Source organism: Panthera uncia, assembly GCF_023721935.1.
Source record: "Panthera uncia isolate 11264 chromosome C1 unlocalized genomic scaffold, Puncia_PCG_1.0 HiC_scaffold_4, whole genome shotgun sequence".
Classification (NCBI taxonomy): domain Eukaryota; kingdom Metazoa; phylum Chordata; class Mammalia; order Carnivora; family Felidae; genus Panthera; species Panthera uncia.
Window position 1 is genome coordinate 68,352,087 of NW_026057585.1, and position 16,286 is coordinate 68,368,372.

At 46.1% G+C, this 16,286-nt stretch overlaps 1 protein-coding gene across 4 annotated transcripts in view; it reads left to right on the forward strand.

Annotated features, from left to right (window-relative positions):
- Nucleotides 1-563: 563 nt before the first annotated feature.
- The window catches only part of MKNK1 (MAPK interacting serine/threonine kinase 1), a 31,994-nt gene continuing 16,271 nt past the window's right edge, over nt 564-16,286 (forward strand). For 3 of the 4 annotated variants that reach the window (XM_049617256.1, XM_049617255.1, XM_049617258.1), the window contains exons 1-6: nt 564-595; nt 5,829-5,883; nt 6,840-9,004; nt 9,348-9,449; nt 11,506-11,603; nt 15,050-15,129. In XM_049617256.1, the coding sequence (XP_049473213.1) occupies nt 8,911-9,004; nt 9,348-9,449; nt 11,506-11,603; nt 15,050-15,129 (374 nt within the window). In that variant the 5' untranslated portion in view covers nt 564-595; nt 5,829-5,883; nt 6,840-8,910. The remainder of the gene's footprint in view (nt 596-5,828; nt 5,884-6,839; nt 9,005-9,347; nt 9,450-11,505; nt 11,604-15,049; nt 15,130-16,286) is intronic. The other variant, XM_049617257.1, reaches the window with a different exon arrangement.

Sequence of the window (16,286 nt, forward strand, 5' to 3'; positions counted from 1 at the left end):
TTTCTGGCTCCACTGCCTGCTGCCTGTGAGACCTAGACCTGGCCACTAAGAGATAGAGCCAGAACTCATTCATCCCTAAAAACATGGACGACAGAGAAGTGTCAGCTTTTACCTTCTGCGAGATGCTCTTCGGCGACCAGAGCTGTCCAGAACCGTCATCCAGGCCTAGGTCTGGACTCCCACAGTGGAAACAGAATCTGACAACTTTTATTCAGACCCTTGTTAAATCTCCAAATGCTTGGTGTCAACATTTTCAAACACTCAAATGTCTAATTTTCCCACAGATGGAAATCTGTGATGGCCTTGTGTATATCTACTTACTAGTATAACACATAGGTTTGGGGGAACATGTAGAGTGAGCCTTATCTTCTTTAGTCATTTTAAAGAAGTCAGACTTTTATATCTTTTCTATTTCTGCTTTTTTAAAGATTTTCATGCCAGGTGAAGCAAAAGCCAGTGAAGAACTGAAGAATGCTACCCTCCAGAGGCAATTAAAATGCTGCAGTAGCTGGTAGACAGCGGCCCTCTGTCAGGAGCATTATTTCATTATTTCATCTCAGTTTACAGAGGATTTACTTCTCAGAAGTTGGGCAAGGTAAGACGGATGCACATTTCACTTAACCTTTTAGATTGCTTCGGGCGGAAATTACCTGATACTTCCAGAGGGAAGGGTGGGTCAGAGATTTCAGTATTCAGGGGGCAGCGAGGATTAACTGGGTTGCCTGGCATGCCTAAAACAGTTACTTAGTAGGGACGAGCACATTTCTACCAGAATACAATGGCCGAGAAGGTCACAAGGAAAACCACACAGTAAGTAAAACATATTTATTTACTTATAAAAGTAAAACAACTGTACCATAAATAACAAAATCCAATAAAACAGAGGTATGAAAAGTAAAGTTCTGTACCCACCCAATTTCATTCTCTTAAAGTAACCGTTGTTAATAATGGCTTGAGATGTATCTTTTGGGATTATTTATTTTTATTTTTATTTTTTTACTGCATAATATTTGTGACATATGATGCTACTCTGAAGTGTTCTTTTTTTTTTTTTTTTTAATGTTTTATTTATTTTTGAGAGCAAGAGCTAGAGCAGGGGAGGAGCAGAGAGAGAGGGAGACAGAAGATCCGAAGCAGGCTCTGCACTGAGAGCAGTGAGCCTGATGTGGGGCTCGAACTCACAAACTGTGAGATCATGACCTGAGCCAAAATCAGACGCTCAACCACCTGAGCCACCCACGTGCCCCTGAAGTGTTCTTGAATACCTGCGGCTTCATCATGCCTGGCAGATTATAAATAATGCCTGTGTTGTAGATTGGGTCAGATGAGGGTTGGCTGAGAATAATTTTAGTCTGATCTGTGAGCTTTTTACTCCTTTGCTGCTATGTGTCACCCTTCTTTATCTGAAGCTTCCCAGTGGCCTTCCCCCATTCCCAACCAGCTCCCCTTCCTGAATTCTCCCCTTCTTTGGTGGTACCACTGCTTTTAGGGTTACCTGACTTTAGTTAATAAACATAGCTTCATAAACATATACTGAGGTCCTCCTCTGTGCTGGATCCCTGCTGGGCAGTGGGGACAGAGAGAAAATAGGCCCCATCCCATCCTTCAAAGGGTAGTCATCTTGGACTCCTCCACCATCTCCAGTCGCTTGGCAGGACTAGGACCAGTTCTGCCTGTGCGGCTTCATCCCCTCACCTCTTTCTCCCATTCTGTCCCTGCCTCGGTCACAGGCTTTCCTTGCCCTCCTGCCTATTGCGGCGGCCTCTCTCTACTCTCCCAGACTCAGTCTAGCCTCCAGTCTGTTCTGCATATCACAGCCAGTTTCATAGCCCAGTCCCTCCCCACTGCCTAGAATGGTGGTTCACAAGTGTGCTCTGCTGACCTTGGGGGTCTTTGAAACCTTTTCAGGGTATCTACAAGGTCAAAACTGTTTTCAGAATAGCACTAAGATGTTATTTGTTGTTGCAAAGCAACGGTGTGTAGAACTGCTAGTGCGTGAGCATGAGTCCAGGCAGCGGCACAAAGATGTGCTAGCAGCCTCTGTACTCCTCACTGCTACACTCCCAGCTTCTTACAAAATGCCATTTTCACTTAAGAATGTCCTGATGAAGCAATAAAAAGTATTAATTTTGGTGAATCTCAGCCCTGGAGTACACATCTTTTTTTATTCTGGGTGACAAAATGGAAACTCTCACAAAGCACTTCTGTACATGCTGACGTACCCGGGTTGTCTCAAGGCAAAGCGCCTGTGGGATTGTTTGCATTACAAGCTGAACTCTTCATTTTTACTTGAAAGAAGGACTGAGGCTTGAGGAGGCTGCAAAGTAGATAGGGACCTTGGAGGGCCTCGCTGGCCACGTTAATAAGCCCGCGTGATCTGACTTCAGCCTGCCCTTTTCAGCTTTTTATACTAACCTGCTCACCCAAATCCAGTCCTTCACTCCTGCTTGCTCTTTCTAAAGCACACACTCCCTTTACCCGCTCTACCCTTCCTCTGATCATTCCTTCCACCAGGAGATGCAGTGACAGCTCTGAAGAGTGCTTGTGATCCCAGAGTCAAAACAGAGGAAGAAGATGGGCCTGACTCCAGACCCTTTGCCTCTGGGAATCTTGCTGTCACAGCCCTGTTGGGGGCCTGTTGTGAATGACCACCCTGCTGGCACCCGGGGGGGGGGGGGGCTCACACTGCCCACTTCCACAGCAGTTGAATGAGAATCTGCAGTCTGCCTAATGCTGGCCAGCCTTGCAGCACACAGCACTCTTGGGAAAAACCTATGAACTACCCTAGCCCCTTGGAATCACACTCCCAGACTGTCATCTGAGTGAGATGATTTCACAGGTGGCTCCTTTCATCTGTCATGCGTTAAATTTGACTAGCTTCTGTTGGAGTGTACTTTTCCTTGACCTTGTCCCCTACACAGTAATGATCCATCAGAAACGAAATCAACCAACTAATAGGTCAGGTGGAAGAAGAACGTAGCTGTGTACCTGATACCCGAACTGCCATGAAATAACGTGGTTGGACTGGTTTGTAGCTCATCCTCCATAATATGCGGAAGCATAAAATGCAAAGTTATCTCCAAGTAAGACAGAGAAACTTATGATAAATCAGATTTCTGATTAATATAATAATGTGGCAGTAATGCTTTTGTATTTATGTAAGCTAGTGCAGGGCTGCCCAGCCTTTTTGACATCATAGCACACACAGAAAATGATATTGTTCAGCCCGGTGAGGGGATCAATACCTCATTCACAGCACATCCGTAGGGAAACTCTGTGCTAAGGTTTCTTTCTTTTTTTTTTTTTTAAGGTTTCTAAATAAAAGCATTCTTATTGATGCCTGGCTAACTTTACCCTCCTGCCTTTCAGCATTAATGTTTAAATATAATATTAATAATATTTAATATATGAAGTAATATTAAATATGCTTATAATAATGTAATAGTTAAAAGCTTGACTTTTAAGCCAGTCCATCTAGATTTAAATCCTAGCTCTGCCACTTACTTAGCTACGTGACGATGGGCAAATTAATTACTTAATCTCTTTGTAGCTCAATTTCTTCATCTGTAAAATGTAGATAATAATTATACTTATCTCCTCCAGTTGTGAAGATGAAATAAGTTAGGATATGTAAAATGTGGTGTTTGTAAAATACTTGGGACGTTGCCTGGCATATGAAGAGCACCACGTAAGTGTGCCTGCTGTCACTAGTCATTGTGTGCACCATGGCTGCGAGTACTACTCCTTCAGGGACGTCAGCGTCCTGGGCTCCAGCTCCCCAGACCCATCCTCGGTGCCTGCTCCTCGGCCACACATGTGTCAGTCTTAGCTCTTCCTTAAGAGTGCCCACCCCCTTCCTTTCATTTCCTTCGGTCTCCATTGTTTGGGGACCTCCACCAGCTGGTGACTGAGAAGGCATCACTACAAATAATTGTACTCATCACCTTGTTCTCACCACTGTTCCTTCTCTGGAAAGCCCTTGTGACTGAGGCAAATAACTCTCACAGGGTGGGAAGAAGAGTGAACCATAGTCTTTGAAGAGAACTCTCAAGTACTTGGGAGAGGAGCGTGAGCTAAATTTGCCGAGCTGAGTTAGCCAGCAAAGTCGTGTTCTTAGCGGGGAAATGATCTCCTTTGGTATCACACAGCAGATGCAGGAGCTGGTCGGTTCTCTGAAGTTTCTGTCAAAACATGGAGAACAGATATGGTGATTTGGGGGACAGTTTGGAGAAATGACAGTTCTTTCAGAGGCAGGCTTTGGGGTCACCTGTGGGGGGAACTGTGGATGATGGGTACTTGCCTGTCAGGAACATCTGTTGCTGTTGCAGTCCCACCCAGGTGAATCTCCTCAGTACCTCCTCAGCTGCTCCGGGAGTTCTGATTTGCCCTGACCAGCCATAATGCTTCTCTTCAGGCTTAGCACATGTTCTTTGTCTGTCTCTCTCCCCAGGCCCACCCTGGCCAGTTCCCATTTATCCCCCAGATGTCAGCTTAGCTCTTCCTTCCTCTAGTTACCAAGCTGAGTTTGATGACTGTCTTCTGCTCCACAGCACCTGCTACTTGCTGTCACACAGCACCTGTCCCACTCTACTGAAATTGTTTTATACACCAGTGGATTTAAATTCCTAAGGGCAGAGACCGTGTCTTTTCTTGTATTCTCACTGCCTAGCACTGGACAATCTGTAGGTACCCAGTAAATATGGTAGTTGCCGAATGAGTAAGTCAGCAGTGCTCTTATGTTGTGTCTTCTTTGACCCTCACACAGCCTGGTGGTGCAGGCAGCCCGGGCCTTACTCTGACCTTTTTTGTTACATGAAGAAACGGATACTTAGGGAAGCCAAGCAAGCTACCAGAGTGCACACAGTGCTGGAGAGCCAGGATTGAGACTGGTATCTCTCAGGCTCAAATGCTCATTGCATCATATTGTCATATTGGTTTTTACAGAATTTTTCCTTTTAAAAAAATTAGCATTTAAAAAAGATAAAAATTAAAATAGTGTTCTATGTTGTTTTCCAGTATTATAAAAATAACATCTTCAGGGCACCGATATTCCTGAAATGTTTTTTCCTCGCTGAATGTTGAATTTCAATACAGAGAAATCTACATACATTTTTAAATATTGTATGATCAGATTCTAAATTGCAATTTGTGTCGGAGAAAATTTATTGTGTATTTTATTGAAAATAAAACTTGGCCAAAACAATAAGAGCATTAAAAAGTAACACGTTTCATTATATACAATTTGGAAAATGCTGAAAAATATAAAGCAGAAAATAAAAATCACCCTATCACACAGAGAAAACTACTATATAGATTAGAAACATCCTGGACTCGAAAGGTAGCACTGAGTTTGAACCCGCTAAACCACTAACTAGATGTTTGATGTTTGGTAGATCGTTTAACCTCTGAGCCTCAGTTTTCCTCACCTAAAATATGGCAAAATATTTACCTCGTGGGATTATTGTAAGAATTGGAATTATTGTAATGTATGTAAAATACCTAGCATGGTGCCTGGCACATACTAAGCACCTTTTCAAATTTTAGTAGTGTTAACATTTTTATGTATTTCTGTCTGGTATTTCCATACACGTGTGCACACACAGATTTGCCAAGTGTGTCATTGGGTCATCACAGGGTTGCTGGAAAGGGCAGGTGTTATTTTAAAACCTACCCCACTGATGAGGAAACTGGGGCTCTAAGAGGCAGAGTAGCTTGGCATAACCTTGGTGGTGTGTCTGGTAATCTCTGAGTCAGGACTCTCACCTTGGTCTTCTGATACCAAGCTCACGTCCTTCCCTGTCAACACTGTGCTTCCCCTCCAGCTCCAGCTCCAGCTCCACCAGTACACAAATGGTAGACCACCGAGCTCTGACCAAGAGGAAGGTAAGGGCTGGAGGCAGTGGAAGTACTGGGAACCTACACACCAGCTGGGGTCTGTCTGAAAACTTAAAGGAAGTACTCACTTTCTCCTCTAAAATAACACATTGCCCAATCCTATAGCAGGCACTAGACTTCTGGCTAGGATCTCCTGGGTCATGGGGCTTTTTCTTAGAAGGACTTTGTCGGAGAACTCATAGAACTGAATAGCCTTACACTGCATTGTCTGTAGGAAGAGGTGTACTCACATTTCTTTCAGCGCATGTCCTTGTTACTTGTACCTTGTTACAGGTGACATGCACGCACCTGACACTAAGAGTGTGCATTGTTTCATATCATTTCACTTCAGAGCACATTTTCTGATACTTCATGGGTATCTGACGCTGTGCCGCGGCTTATAGGAGATGCAGAGATGAACAGGCAACAGTCCTGGCCTGTAGGAACACTAGAGAGAGCTCAAGGCTGTCAGTGCTCAGCACCAAATTCTGTCAGCGCTCTAGTAGAACTTCTAGCGGGGTGTTTGGGAGCAGAGGAGGAGCACTATTAGTTCTATGCAATAATACCATCTGTTTGCCTGGTGCCTAACTGATTTCCAAAGTGTTTGTACAAACTGAACTCATTCAAAGGGGCACAGCCTTCTGAGCTGGGTTTTGGTGGCTGAGAGGACGTCGTGGGCCAAGGGAAGGAGGTGAGCCAGGGACCAGTGTGATTGTGGAGCCTTACGCCTTGAGGAAGCTTTCATCAAATGATTGTGCAATTAATAAATTAAGGACCCACAGCCCCCGCTAGTGGACCGTGATAAAACAGAGTTTATGGACAGCTCCAGATGGGGACCTATCAACCCCTTGGTAAGATTAGGACACCTCCCCCCTCCCTGTGTAAACAGGGAAGTTAAGCATGTTTTGTTTTGTTGTGTTTTGTTTTTTTACTTCACTGTCTTCCTACATTTTTTTTCTTCCTAGTTTCAAAAACAACTCTCCTTCAACAAGTTCTGTTTCCAAGGAAAGTGTTAACCATTTGTCCCTTCTGGCGTACCCTCTTCCATTGAAATCCATGCAGAATAGTCCAGGTACTCTATCTTTTTGTGTGTGAAGCCATAAAATCTAATATTGAGTATGTGGCGGTGCTCAGAGGTATGATTCTTCCACAAGAGGCTCCCTCAGCCCTGCTGTGGTAAAAACCAAGTATAAATTGCCGCTAACAGGGTTTTCTAGCTAGAGTCGTAAGTATGTCTGAGCATCCCCTGTGAATTATAATGCTGCCAGCTCTCTTGCTGCTCCTCTGCATTGCCTGCCTTTTGGCTGTTTTGCTTGTCCTCAGGCCCTCCATCAGAGTGCAGGCAGGGGAAGGAGACAGAAGTGAATCCAAAGTCAGTCCGCTCTGCGTTTGCCTCGCAGCACCGATGAGAACATAGATGGGGACAAGGACTGACACAGGACTGCACACAAGGGCAGGGTGAGAGGGACAGTGGTCCCTCCTCCTCTGCCTGCTGTCCCCATGGCCAGTGCCCCTCCCTGGGCTCCTGAAGAGCCCCCTGTGTTTCATTTCTGTAGAATTCTCACTGCGTTGGGCAGCTTTTTCCCTTTCATTTACCTTGGGGGGAGGGTGGATATTGGATGCTGATTCAAGTTGGATTCTTTGAATTCATAACTAGCTACAGTCCCCAGATTTATCTTGTGCTTGAAGCTATTAGCCAGAGTACTATTTTGAGATCCCCTGTGGACTCCTTTTATCCATGTGTTTATCTGTTCCCTAAAATATCATTGGGGGCACCTGGTGGCTAAGTCGTTTGAGCGTCTGACTTCAGCTCAGGTCATGATCTCACAGTTCGCGAGTTCGAGCCCCATATTAGGCTTGCTGCTGTCAGCATGGAGCCTGCTTTGGATCCTCTGTCCCCCTCTCTCAGCCCCACCCTGCTTGTGCTCTCTCTCTATCTCTCAAAAATAAATAAACTTTAAAAAATATTTCAAAAAATGAAGTATAATTGAAGATCTGCTGTCATCAGATCCAAGAATGGAGGAGGAATCGCCCAAACCGGGCTGTCAGACGCTCAGCTGTCTAACTGTGCTTTCCAGGCTGTGGTGTCGACAAGTGCCATCGCTCTGCTTTCTCTTAATGGCTGTTGGGTACTTGCTTCTGAGAACAATGTATAGATGTACATTGGCTCTAATCAATCTTCCTGAGCCAAGTTGCCATTTCTCCAACCGTGTTCAGCCGGAGTCCTCCAAGAAGAAAGTGGGCCCTTCCCTTCAATGGGCAAAGAGCCAGCTTCCATTTCAAAACCTCTTAGGAAAAAAAAAAAAAATCCAACAAGCCAGAGCCTGTGTTTATTGAAGGTTGGTCTAAAAGTCTGTCATACTGAATGCCCCACCAGTACCCAAGTGCCTCTATTTTAGAAGGATGTAAAGGTTTAATCACCCTGGTGGGGATTTAGACCCAGAGACTTCAGAGAAATCTTATTATTTCTAACTGCAGGCAAAGAGTATTAAGGCTTCACTCTGCATCAGGGGCATGACATGTTCTATAAGTAATTTATCTTTAATAGGGGAAGGCCCTTACTAGAGTGTCTTAGAAACAGTGCTGTGATTGGGCCCTGGTTCCCCGTGCCCCCTTTCTCTTTCCCCTCATGCCTCCTGCTTATTCTTTCTGTCCCTACCCTTTCCTGCCCAGTGTATCCAGTGTTGAAATGCTTGCCTCACAAATCCTCCCTTGAACATGGGGAGCCTCCCTTTAACCTGCTGGTCAATGAGAGATAATAATGTTTTTGCAATGAATGACCTCATCCAGCAGCCTGATGTAGACCTGTCAACTGCAGACTTCTGAATGGACCCTAAATGTATCCTCTCAAATAAGGAGCTGAGGGGAAGGGGAGAGTGTGCTCGGGGCTCCACAGGTACTCAGGTCTTTGCTGTTAGACATGAAGTAATTTAGGGCCATCCTCAACCCTGTCCCCTGCCCCATTGTACCTCCAGAGGCTGCTCCACCAAAGGCCTGTGAATCTATGTGCACATCCATTCAGATGTTGCTGCATATATGACTTCATTTGCATGGACCCCTCCCAAGCCCACGCCCTTGCTTAGCTCCCTGGGTCCTGCCTTTCTGGTGCTGAGGCAGGAGGACGTCACAGGTGGGACTCTGCTTATGGATTCATTGTTTTTGTTGGGAACTGTAGTTTGACTGGTGGCGATCTAGATCCATGTGCTAATGAGCCTGGATAAAGCAAGCTCTGCTATCCTCTTTTAATCTAGCCTGTCTGTCTGAGTTCCTTTCCACAGTTAATGATCTCCTATAATGGCTTTGCCTTTAGTTTTGCCTCCTGGGTCAAACAAATCAATAGTCCTCACAGATATTTAAAAACCATCAGTGTAAAGCTCCTGGGTCCCCCCCCCACACACTTTTTTTTTCCCTTCTGGGTGAACTTATGGCTTGATCAGTATAGTGATGTTTCCCTTACATCTCTTTTCTCCCAGAGATGGGCAGCAGTGAGCCCCTTCCTATTGCAGAAGGTGACAAGAGGAAAAAGAAGAAGCGGAAGGCCCGGGCCACTGACTCCTTACCAGGAAAGTTTGAAGGTGGGTCACACGACTTCTCAGATCTGGGCCTACGGCTCTACCATATGGCATTCTGGTAGCCCATGGATCTAGGTTAGAGCGTGCATCATCTGAGAGCCACCTCGTGCTTATCTGTGTGATAGGGATGAAAGATGGGATGGCAGAGCTCTCGGATGGTGTGCTCTGAATGCTTTCAGCACTTCATCAGGGGAACAGGAAGACCAGCTTGTCAGACTTGTATATGGAGTGAGATCACTTGGTGTGTTTCAGCTCTTTTCTGATGTGATCTTTGCCCCCAGCTTGTTCCTGCAGGGGCTGCTGAGATGTAGAACAACCAGGTAAGAGAGAACACCTAGGGCCACAGCTCCAGATGAAAGTTAAATCTTCTATAAGCAGAGGATTTGACTCCTAGAGATTGCAGCTACTTGTGCTGTATGAGTTTGACTCCATTTTAAGAGTTCATGCCGTGTTCAGGTTGTGAGGCACAGATTCAGTGCTGGTCCTGTTATCTCTGGACATGTGATGAAATGAAGTGAATCACTGAACACTTTTGCAAATGGATCAGTAGCTACTCCAGGAGTGACACCTCCCCCCTTCATTTATTGTGTTTCTTTCATCATGAGAACTGAAACAGCTTCCCCTCATGGGCCTTCTTTCCAATGTTGCAGATACACTAGTGAATTGATTGTTTTGTACAGTGATTCTAATAACGAGCCCTTTTATGAATCAGGAATATTTGGGCTTCTAACCACCAGCCTATCCTGACATGCATGAAAGGCTAATGCCAAAGTATCCATTGTGAGAGAAACATGTCATTTAAAATACTTACAAACAACAGTGTACATGCTTATAAACAGTCACAAGACCAAACTGTGATGGACCCAGGAAGGTACTTAGTGTAGGGTTTGTCTTTAACTTAAAACGTAAACATATGTGTATAGGAGGGTCGTGGGGATTGATAAAAGCCTCAAGGTTTTTAGAATAGTTTCCAAATCAACAGGTCTTGCCCTTTCAGTGAACATGAGAGTATTTCCTGTTATTCAAGGATGGCTTGTGCAATTATAGGCTTCTCATGCTAAAAGTGATAAAATCTAATTTCATGGTTTGCAAGTGTTCTGCTCACTCTGTGGGTTTAAATGCTAGGCTGCCTTGAGAGGAAACAAACTGAAGAATGGAGGTCAAGGGAGGAGGAGGTCAGCTCGGCAAAGGCCACGATGGAGCTGTGGCTTTCTTAGGAAGGGGCTCAAAAATTTGTGCTATTTGTGAGCTTAGGCAGGTTACCTGTATGTTCTTTCAACCCAGGCCTATTCCTCTGTTAGAACTGCCCTGACTCAGCACCCTAAAAACCTCAAGGCATCCGTTTGCATCCTACTTCTGTCTCCTGTTTCCTGTGGGTGACTTCTGGAAACTTCTCGAAACCTCCAGTGACTTCTGTGTGTGGTGTAAAATAAAACTGCTTTATTTCCCTTTTATCACCAGTGCCTAGCACAGACGTAGGCACAGAGCAGGTGCTCAGAAAATGAGTAAATGAGTAAATGAATGAATGATGTCCATTTGAATCACACTCCTTCTATGAGGATCCCCCAGTTTCCCTAAACAGATTTAACCTTTCCCTCCCCTTGTTCTTTTTCGCTGAGTCTTGTCCCTTTATAATAGTACTTACCACTGCCTGGTTTATTCTGGAGTCATTTGTTGATATGACTGTCTTTCCCACTGGACTGTGACCCTCAAAGGGCAGGGACTATACTTTATTCCTCACTCTGTCGCTATTATGAGTTTAATATGTTGTCCGGCACATAGCGGATGCTCAGGAGGTGTGGGCTGAATTGAAACTCTTTCACTGACCTCATCTCTAAAATGAGGAACAGGATGCCTTCGATGTGGTGTGGCTGTTGAGAAACTGAGTCCTAAGATGGCTGGAACAGTTAATGATCTTCCTCATCACTGAGTGCTGCGGAGCCATTGTGTGTGCCTAAGCTGTCACACAGGGACAGGCAGTGGCAGAAGCTCCTCTTTCCATGTTGGCTTGAAAATGCGTGACTCACCTCGTAATTCCTCTCACCCATTTCGCTTCTAGATATGTACAAGCTGACCTCTGAATTGCTTGGAGAGGGAGCCTATGCCAAAGTCCAAGGTGCCGTGAGCCTGCAGAATGGCAAAGAGTATGCTGTCAAAGTGAGTGTCTCATCTGGATGCCAGGCTTTACTTTGCAAATAGGTGTCACTTGCCCTAAGCCAAATAAATTTTATATTCTGCCATATGGCAACTCAATAAAAATGGAGGCTCCAAAGTTGTATTCACTGGATTCAGCTCTTGGTTTTTCAACTTACTTGCTGGGTAACATTGGGCAAGTTACTTAACACCCCTGCCCTTCAGTTGCCTTATCTGTAAAATGGGTATAATAATAGAAACTATACAGTATTGATGTAGGAATTGAATAAATATGTGTAAAGTGCTTAGAACAATGCCTGGCCAGTAGTAAGCTGCTTTTGATTATTCTGAAAAATAAAGTAAGCTTCAGGGAGTAGACAACCAGATTTGGAATTAGAAGGCCTACCTGAATCTCTGTTTTAATTTTTTTTTTTAATGTTGATTTATTTTTAAAAATTTTTTTTTTCAACGTTTTTTATTTATTTTTGGGACAGAGAGAGACAGAGCATGAACGGGGGAGGGGCAGAGAGAGAGGGAGACACAGAATCGGAAACAGGCTCCAGGCTCCGAGCCATCAGCCCAGAGCCTGACGCGGGGCTCGAACTCACGGACCGCGAGATCGTGACCTGGCTGAAGTCGGACGCTTAACCGACTGCGCCACCCAGGCGCCCCAATGTTGATTTATTTTTGACAGAGAGAGAGACAGAGCATGAGTGGGGGAGGGGCATAGAGAGAGGGAGACACAGAATCCAAAGCAGGCTCCAGGCTCTGAGCTGTCAGCACAGGGCCCGACGCAGAGCTCGAACCCACAGACCGAGAGATCATGACCTGAGCTAAAGTCGGACGCTCAACCGACTGAGCCACCCAGGTGCCCCATGAATCTCTGTTTTAACAAACTACTACTTGACTTTGGGCAAGTCACTGAACCTGCTTAAGCCTCAGTTCCCACATCTCTAAAATGAACACAATAATACCTGCCCTTCCTATCCCATGGAGTGGTTATGAAGATGAAAATAAAAATGAACTGGTAGATTTAGAGACCCTACAAATTATAAAATGCTGTAAAGTGATGTATAGTATAATAATGAGGACTGAGCACTCAGCTTTGGGGCAGGAGAGGTGGCTCCTTGCTGCATGACCTTGGGGTGGCTCACTCTACCCCTCTGTGCCTCCATTTGCCAGCTCCACGTGGAAGAAGGGATGGATCTGAAAGTGTGGTTCCTGCACCAATAGTGTCAGCATTGCCTGGGAACTTGTCAGAAATTATAGATTATCTGGCTCCATCCCAGACCTACCAAGTCAGAAACTAGGGGTGGACCCAGCAGTTTGATTGTAGCCAGCTCTCCAAGTGGTTCTGACACTTGCTGATGTTGGGGAAGCCCTTATTTAGGACCATTTTCCATTTAGTGTGGATCAGAATCATCTAGAGAGCTAACAGCGCAGAGACCCAGTTTCTTGATAAAGGATAGGGTCTAGGTCTTTGGTTTTTTTTGTTTGTTTGTTTGTTTTGTTGTTGTTGTTGTTTTACCAAGTTCCCCAGGTGATTCTTACACCCACCAAAGTTTGGGAACCACTAATCTGGAAACAAGGTCACATTAAATCCAAAGGGGTAATTCAGGTGTATTTCCCATCATCTACCTGAACGCCCAGGTCAAAGCGCTGCCTCATACAGGCAAACCCAGCCAAAGTGGCTTCTGAAAGAAGTGTTTCTTCTTTTAACCAACTGTCCATAGTCCCAGCTGTGGATTAATGAAGGCAAAACTTCTGCTAAGCCATAGTCCTTGTTGCTGGAGTGTTGCTTCATATGGTAACGAAAGTATTACCTCAATTCCTTTTTGGAAACATCAGTATAAATTACAGGTAATTTTTTAAAAATATGCTTAAGTGTGGCAATAAATCACAAATACAAATTGATTTTCAAATGCATCCATCCAGACCTATTTCTTTGGGGTTGGATCGTAAGAGGAAAACCAGGCCCTCCGTGCCTCCCCCAGCATCTTTGGTGCAAACACAGGACCCTAGCTTGGTAATTCTTTGGATTGAGCAGTTTGGCCCACATCTCTCCTGTCCTTTGGAGGCTCCCTAGAGATGTACTACTTCTGCCAGCATGGCCCCACAACATTGGTTTTATTAGGGCTTCCCTACAGGCATCCAACTGACAAATCCTAGAGTCTCAGGATTGGAATGGAGTTTCAGGATAATCTGGTCCTGAATTTCTTCCATAACTCCTCAAATAGTTGCCTGTGTTCTGCTCCCCCACCTCTGATAGCAGGGGTCCATTACCTCTGCAGAGAAAATAATGCCATTGCTGAATAACTTGCCTGCTACAAGGTTCTTCCTGACTTTGATGCGAAATGCTAGGTGAGTGAACAAGTCGAATAGCTTCTTTGCCCCGGCACTGCACCTCTCTGCTTAGAAATGGGCCCGCAGTGGTTTACTAACACACGTGGACTTGTATAGAACATTACACCTGGACATGGGTGTTTGTGCTGCAGCATATAGGAGTGATTTGAATATAGCAACCTTGGAATGAAGGAGCAGGATGTCGTCGTCTGTGCTGTGCCCACTCCGCATGTGGGACTGTAAAGCAGAGCCGTCTCTGCAGAGGACTTGCCCCCATGTGCGACTTGCGGTGGTCTGGGGCTCGGGAGGGGTCCATGGAGGTGTTTGGAGCTAACCAGTCCCTCCCTACTTAAACCACCTGCTCACCTGTTGGCTCACCCCTTCAGTTCGTACTTGCCAGGCACCCCCAGGTACGGGAGGGAGAGACAACTCCCCTCAGCTCCCTGAGAGAAGCTGGACAGGGTACAGACAGGGATAGGATAGCAAGGGCTTTGGAGGCAGCTCTGGACTGGAATGGCAACCCTTTCACCACTTATCAGAGCTGTGGGCAGAATGTTTGACCTCTTCCTGTCTTTTGGGATTGTGTTGTAAGAGTTAACTGAGACCAGGGACCTGAATTACTTAATGGAGTGCCTAATGCAGCGCCTGCCGAAGGGCACGTTCTCTGCAGAATTGCAGAGGTGGGGTCTGAGCTGGGCCTTGGAGCTTTAGTCCCTCTCCACTGTGTCCTCCATCCCCCTTGCTGTTCCTTCAACCCTGGGAGGTCCTTCAGTGGAGGTTGTAAATCTTACCCTTAAGGCAGGAAGAGATGCCCTTGGGGTAGGAGCTGGGTAGAGGTAGCTCTTTATCTTCTTGCCGGCAGCTTCAGTCTCCCCTGGGCAGCTGGGGGCAACCACCCCATGGCTTCCCCCGTGTTTGCCTGGCCAGAGTCAAACAGGCCCAGCCAGGCTGGAAATCCCTCAGGCCAGTCTGTCGTGTTGCCGGCAGAGTCACAGTGCCAGGGTCTACTCCAGGCTTGTGCTTGAAACCGGCTGTGGGCTGAATTGGGCCTTGCATTCTCCCAGAGGGATCCTGCTGAGACATGTTTTGAGGTCAGGTGGGTATGACAGATTTTATTCTTCCCACAGATCATCGAAAAACAAGCAGGGCACAGTCGGAGTAGGGTATTCCGAGAGGTGGAGACGCTCTATCAGTGCCAAGGAAACAAGTGAGTACAGTCTTGGGTTACTTGCTACTTCTTTTGGGGGGATACTTAGCCGCAGAAAAAGTTCTTTCTCACCACCTCCCGACCCCAGCATTTAGCTCTCACTCCTTGGCTACAACTGCACAGGATTCCTTCTGTCTTTCCGTGTTTAAAGAGAGAGAGTGGGGACAGAAGCAGTAGTGGCCTTTGCTTCTGTTCAGGCTGCAATACTATAAATAACAATACAGGCAAGTTGGAAGAGTGAGCAATCTGAGTGAGGGGCTGGGAGAAAATTGGGATTCTGTTTCTTTCAAGTGCCTGTGGGAACCAGGCCGACGGAGTGTCTGTCCCCTGACACGCAACTTTAGGGCCCAGCTGTAATGACTAGGTGAGGATGTGTTCCATTCCTAGCATACCTGTGTCTGTGTGGCCACTGCTCAGGCAGAAGAAGCTGCCGGGCACTGTGCTGGACAGCTGGGCCAAGGTGGTCTCCAGCCCCGCCTCAGCCTGCTCACCACCAGCTCCAAATGAGCGGCTGTCCCACGGTGGCTTTAAATCAGGGTCACCTCTAAGACTCTGCTTCCCACTCTCTCTCCCTGCACAGCAGGGTCAGCGGGGAGCCAGCGGCCAGGTATTGATGGCTTTGTCATTAAGCTTGGAGGGCGGGGGCTGCTGTTGATTTAACTCCAGGCGCTACCTCCACAATCTTCTTTCAAATCAGGCCATTTCAGTCATCTTATTTGGATGCCTTCACACCAGTAAAAGCCTGGTGTCTCCCAAAGTGGTCAGCATTTTTTTATGAGGGACAGATTTTTATTTTCAGCCCTGCAGCTTCTGAGTTCAGCATTAGAGACTCTACTTGGTTTATTTCGTTCTTTAAAAGAAAAAAAGCCCCCAACACCTCCGATATCCAGGCTGGTGGCTTCCCTCCTGAGTTACAAGACGACCTTGTTGGCAGAGCCCGGTAATGCGCAGGCAGACAGAGAGTGCTCACCGGGGAAGGCCACAAGTGCTGCGGTGGCGGGAACGCGGCCGTTTCATTAAGCAGCGCTTAGCAGTTAGGGTCTAGCGGTGCCCACGTTAGGCCCCAAGTCTATTTGACAGATGTTTCCATTTTCTCCAGGCAATGTAAATACTGCCCCGTGATTTATGGGCAAGAGGGAGGGCAAGTAATTATTTGC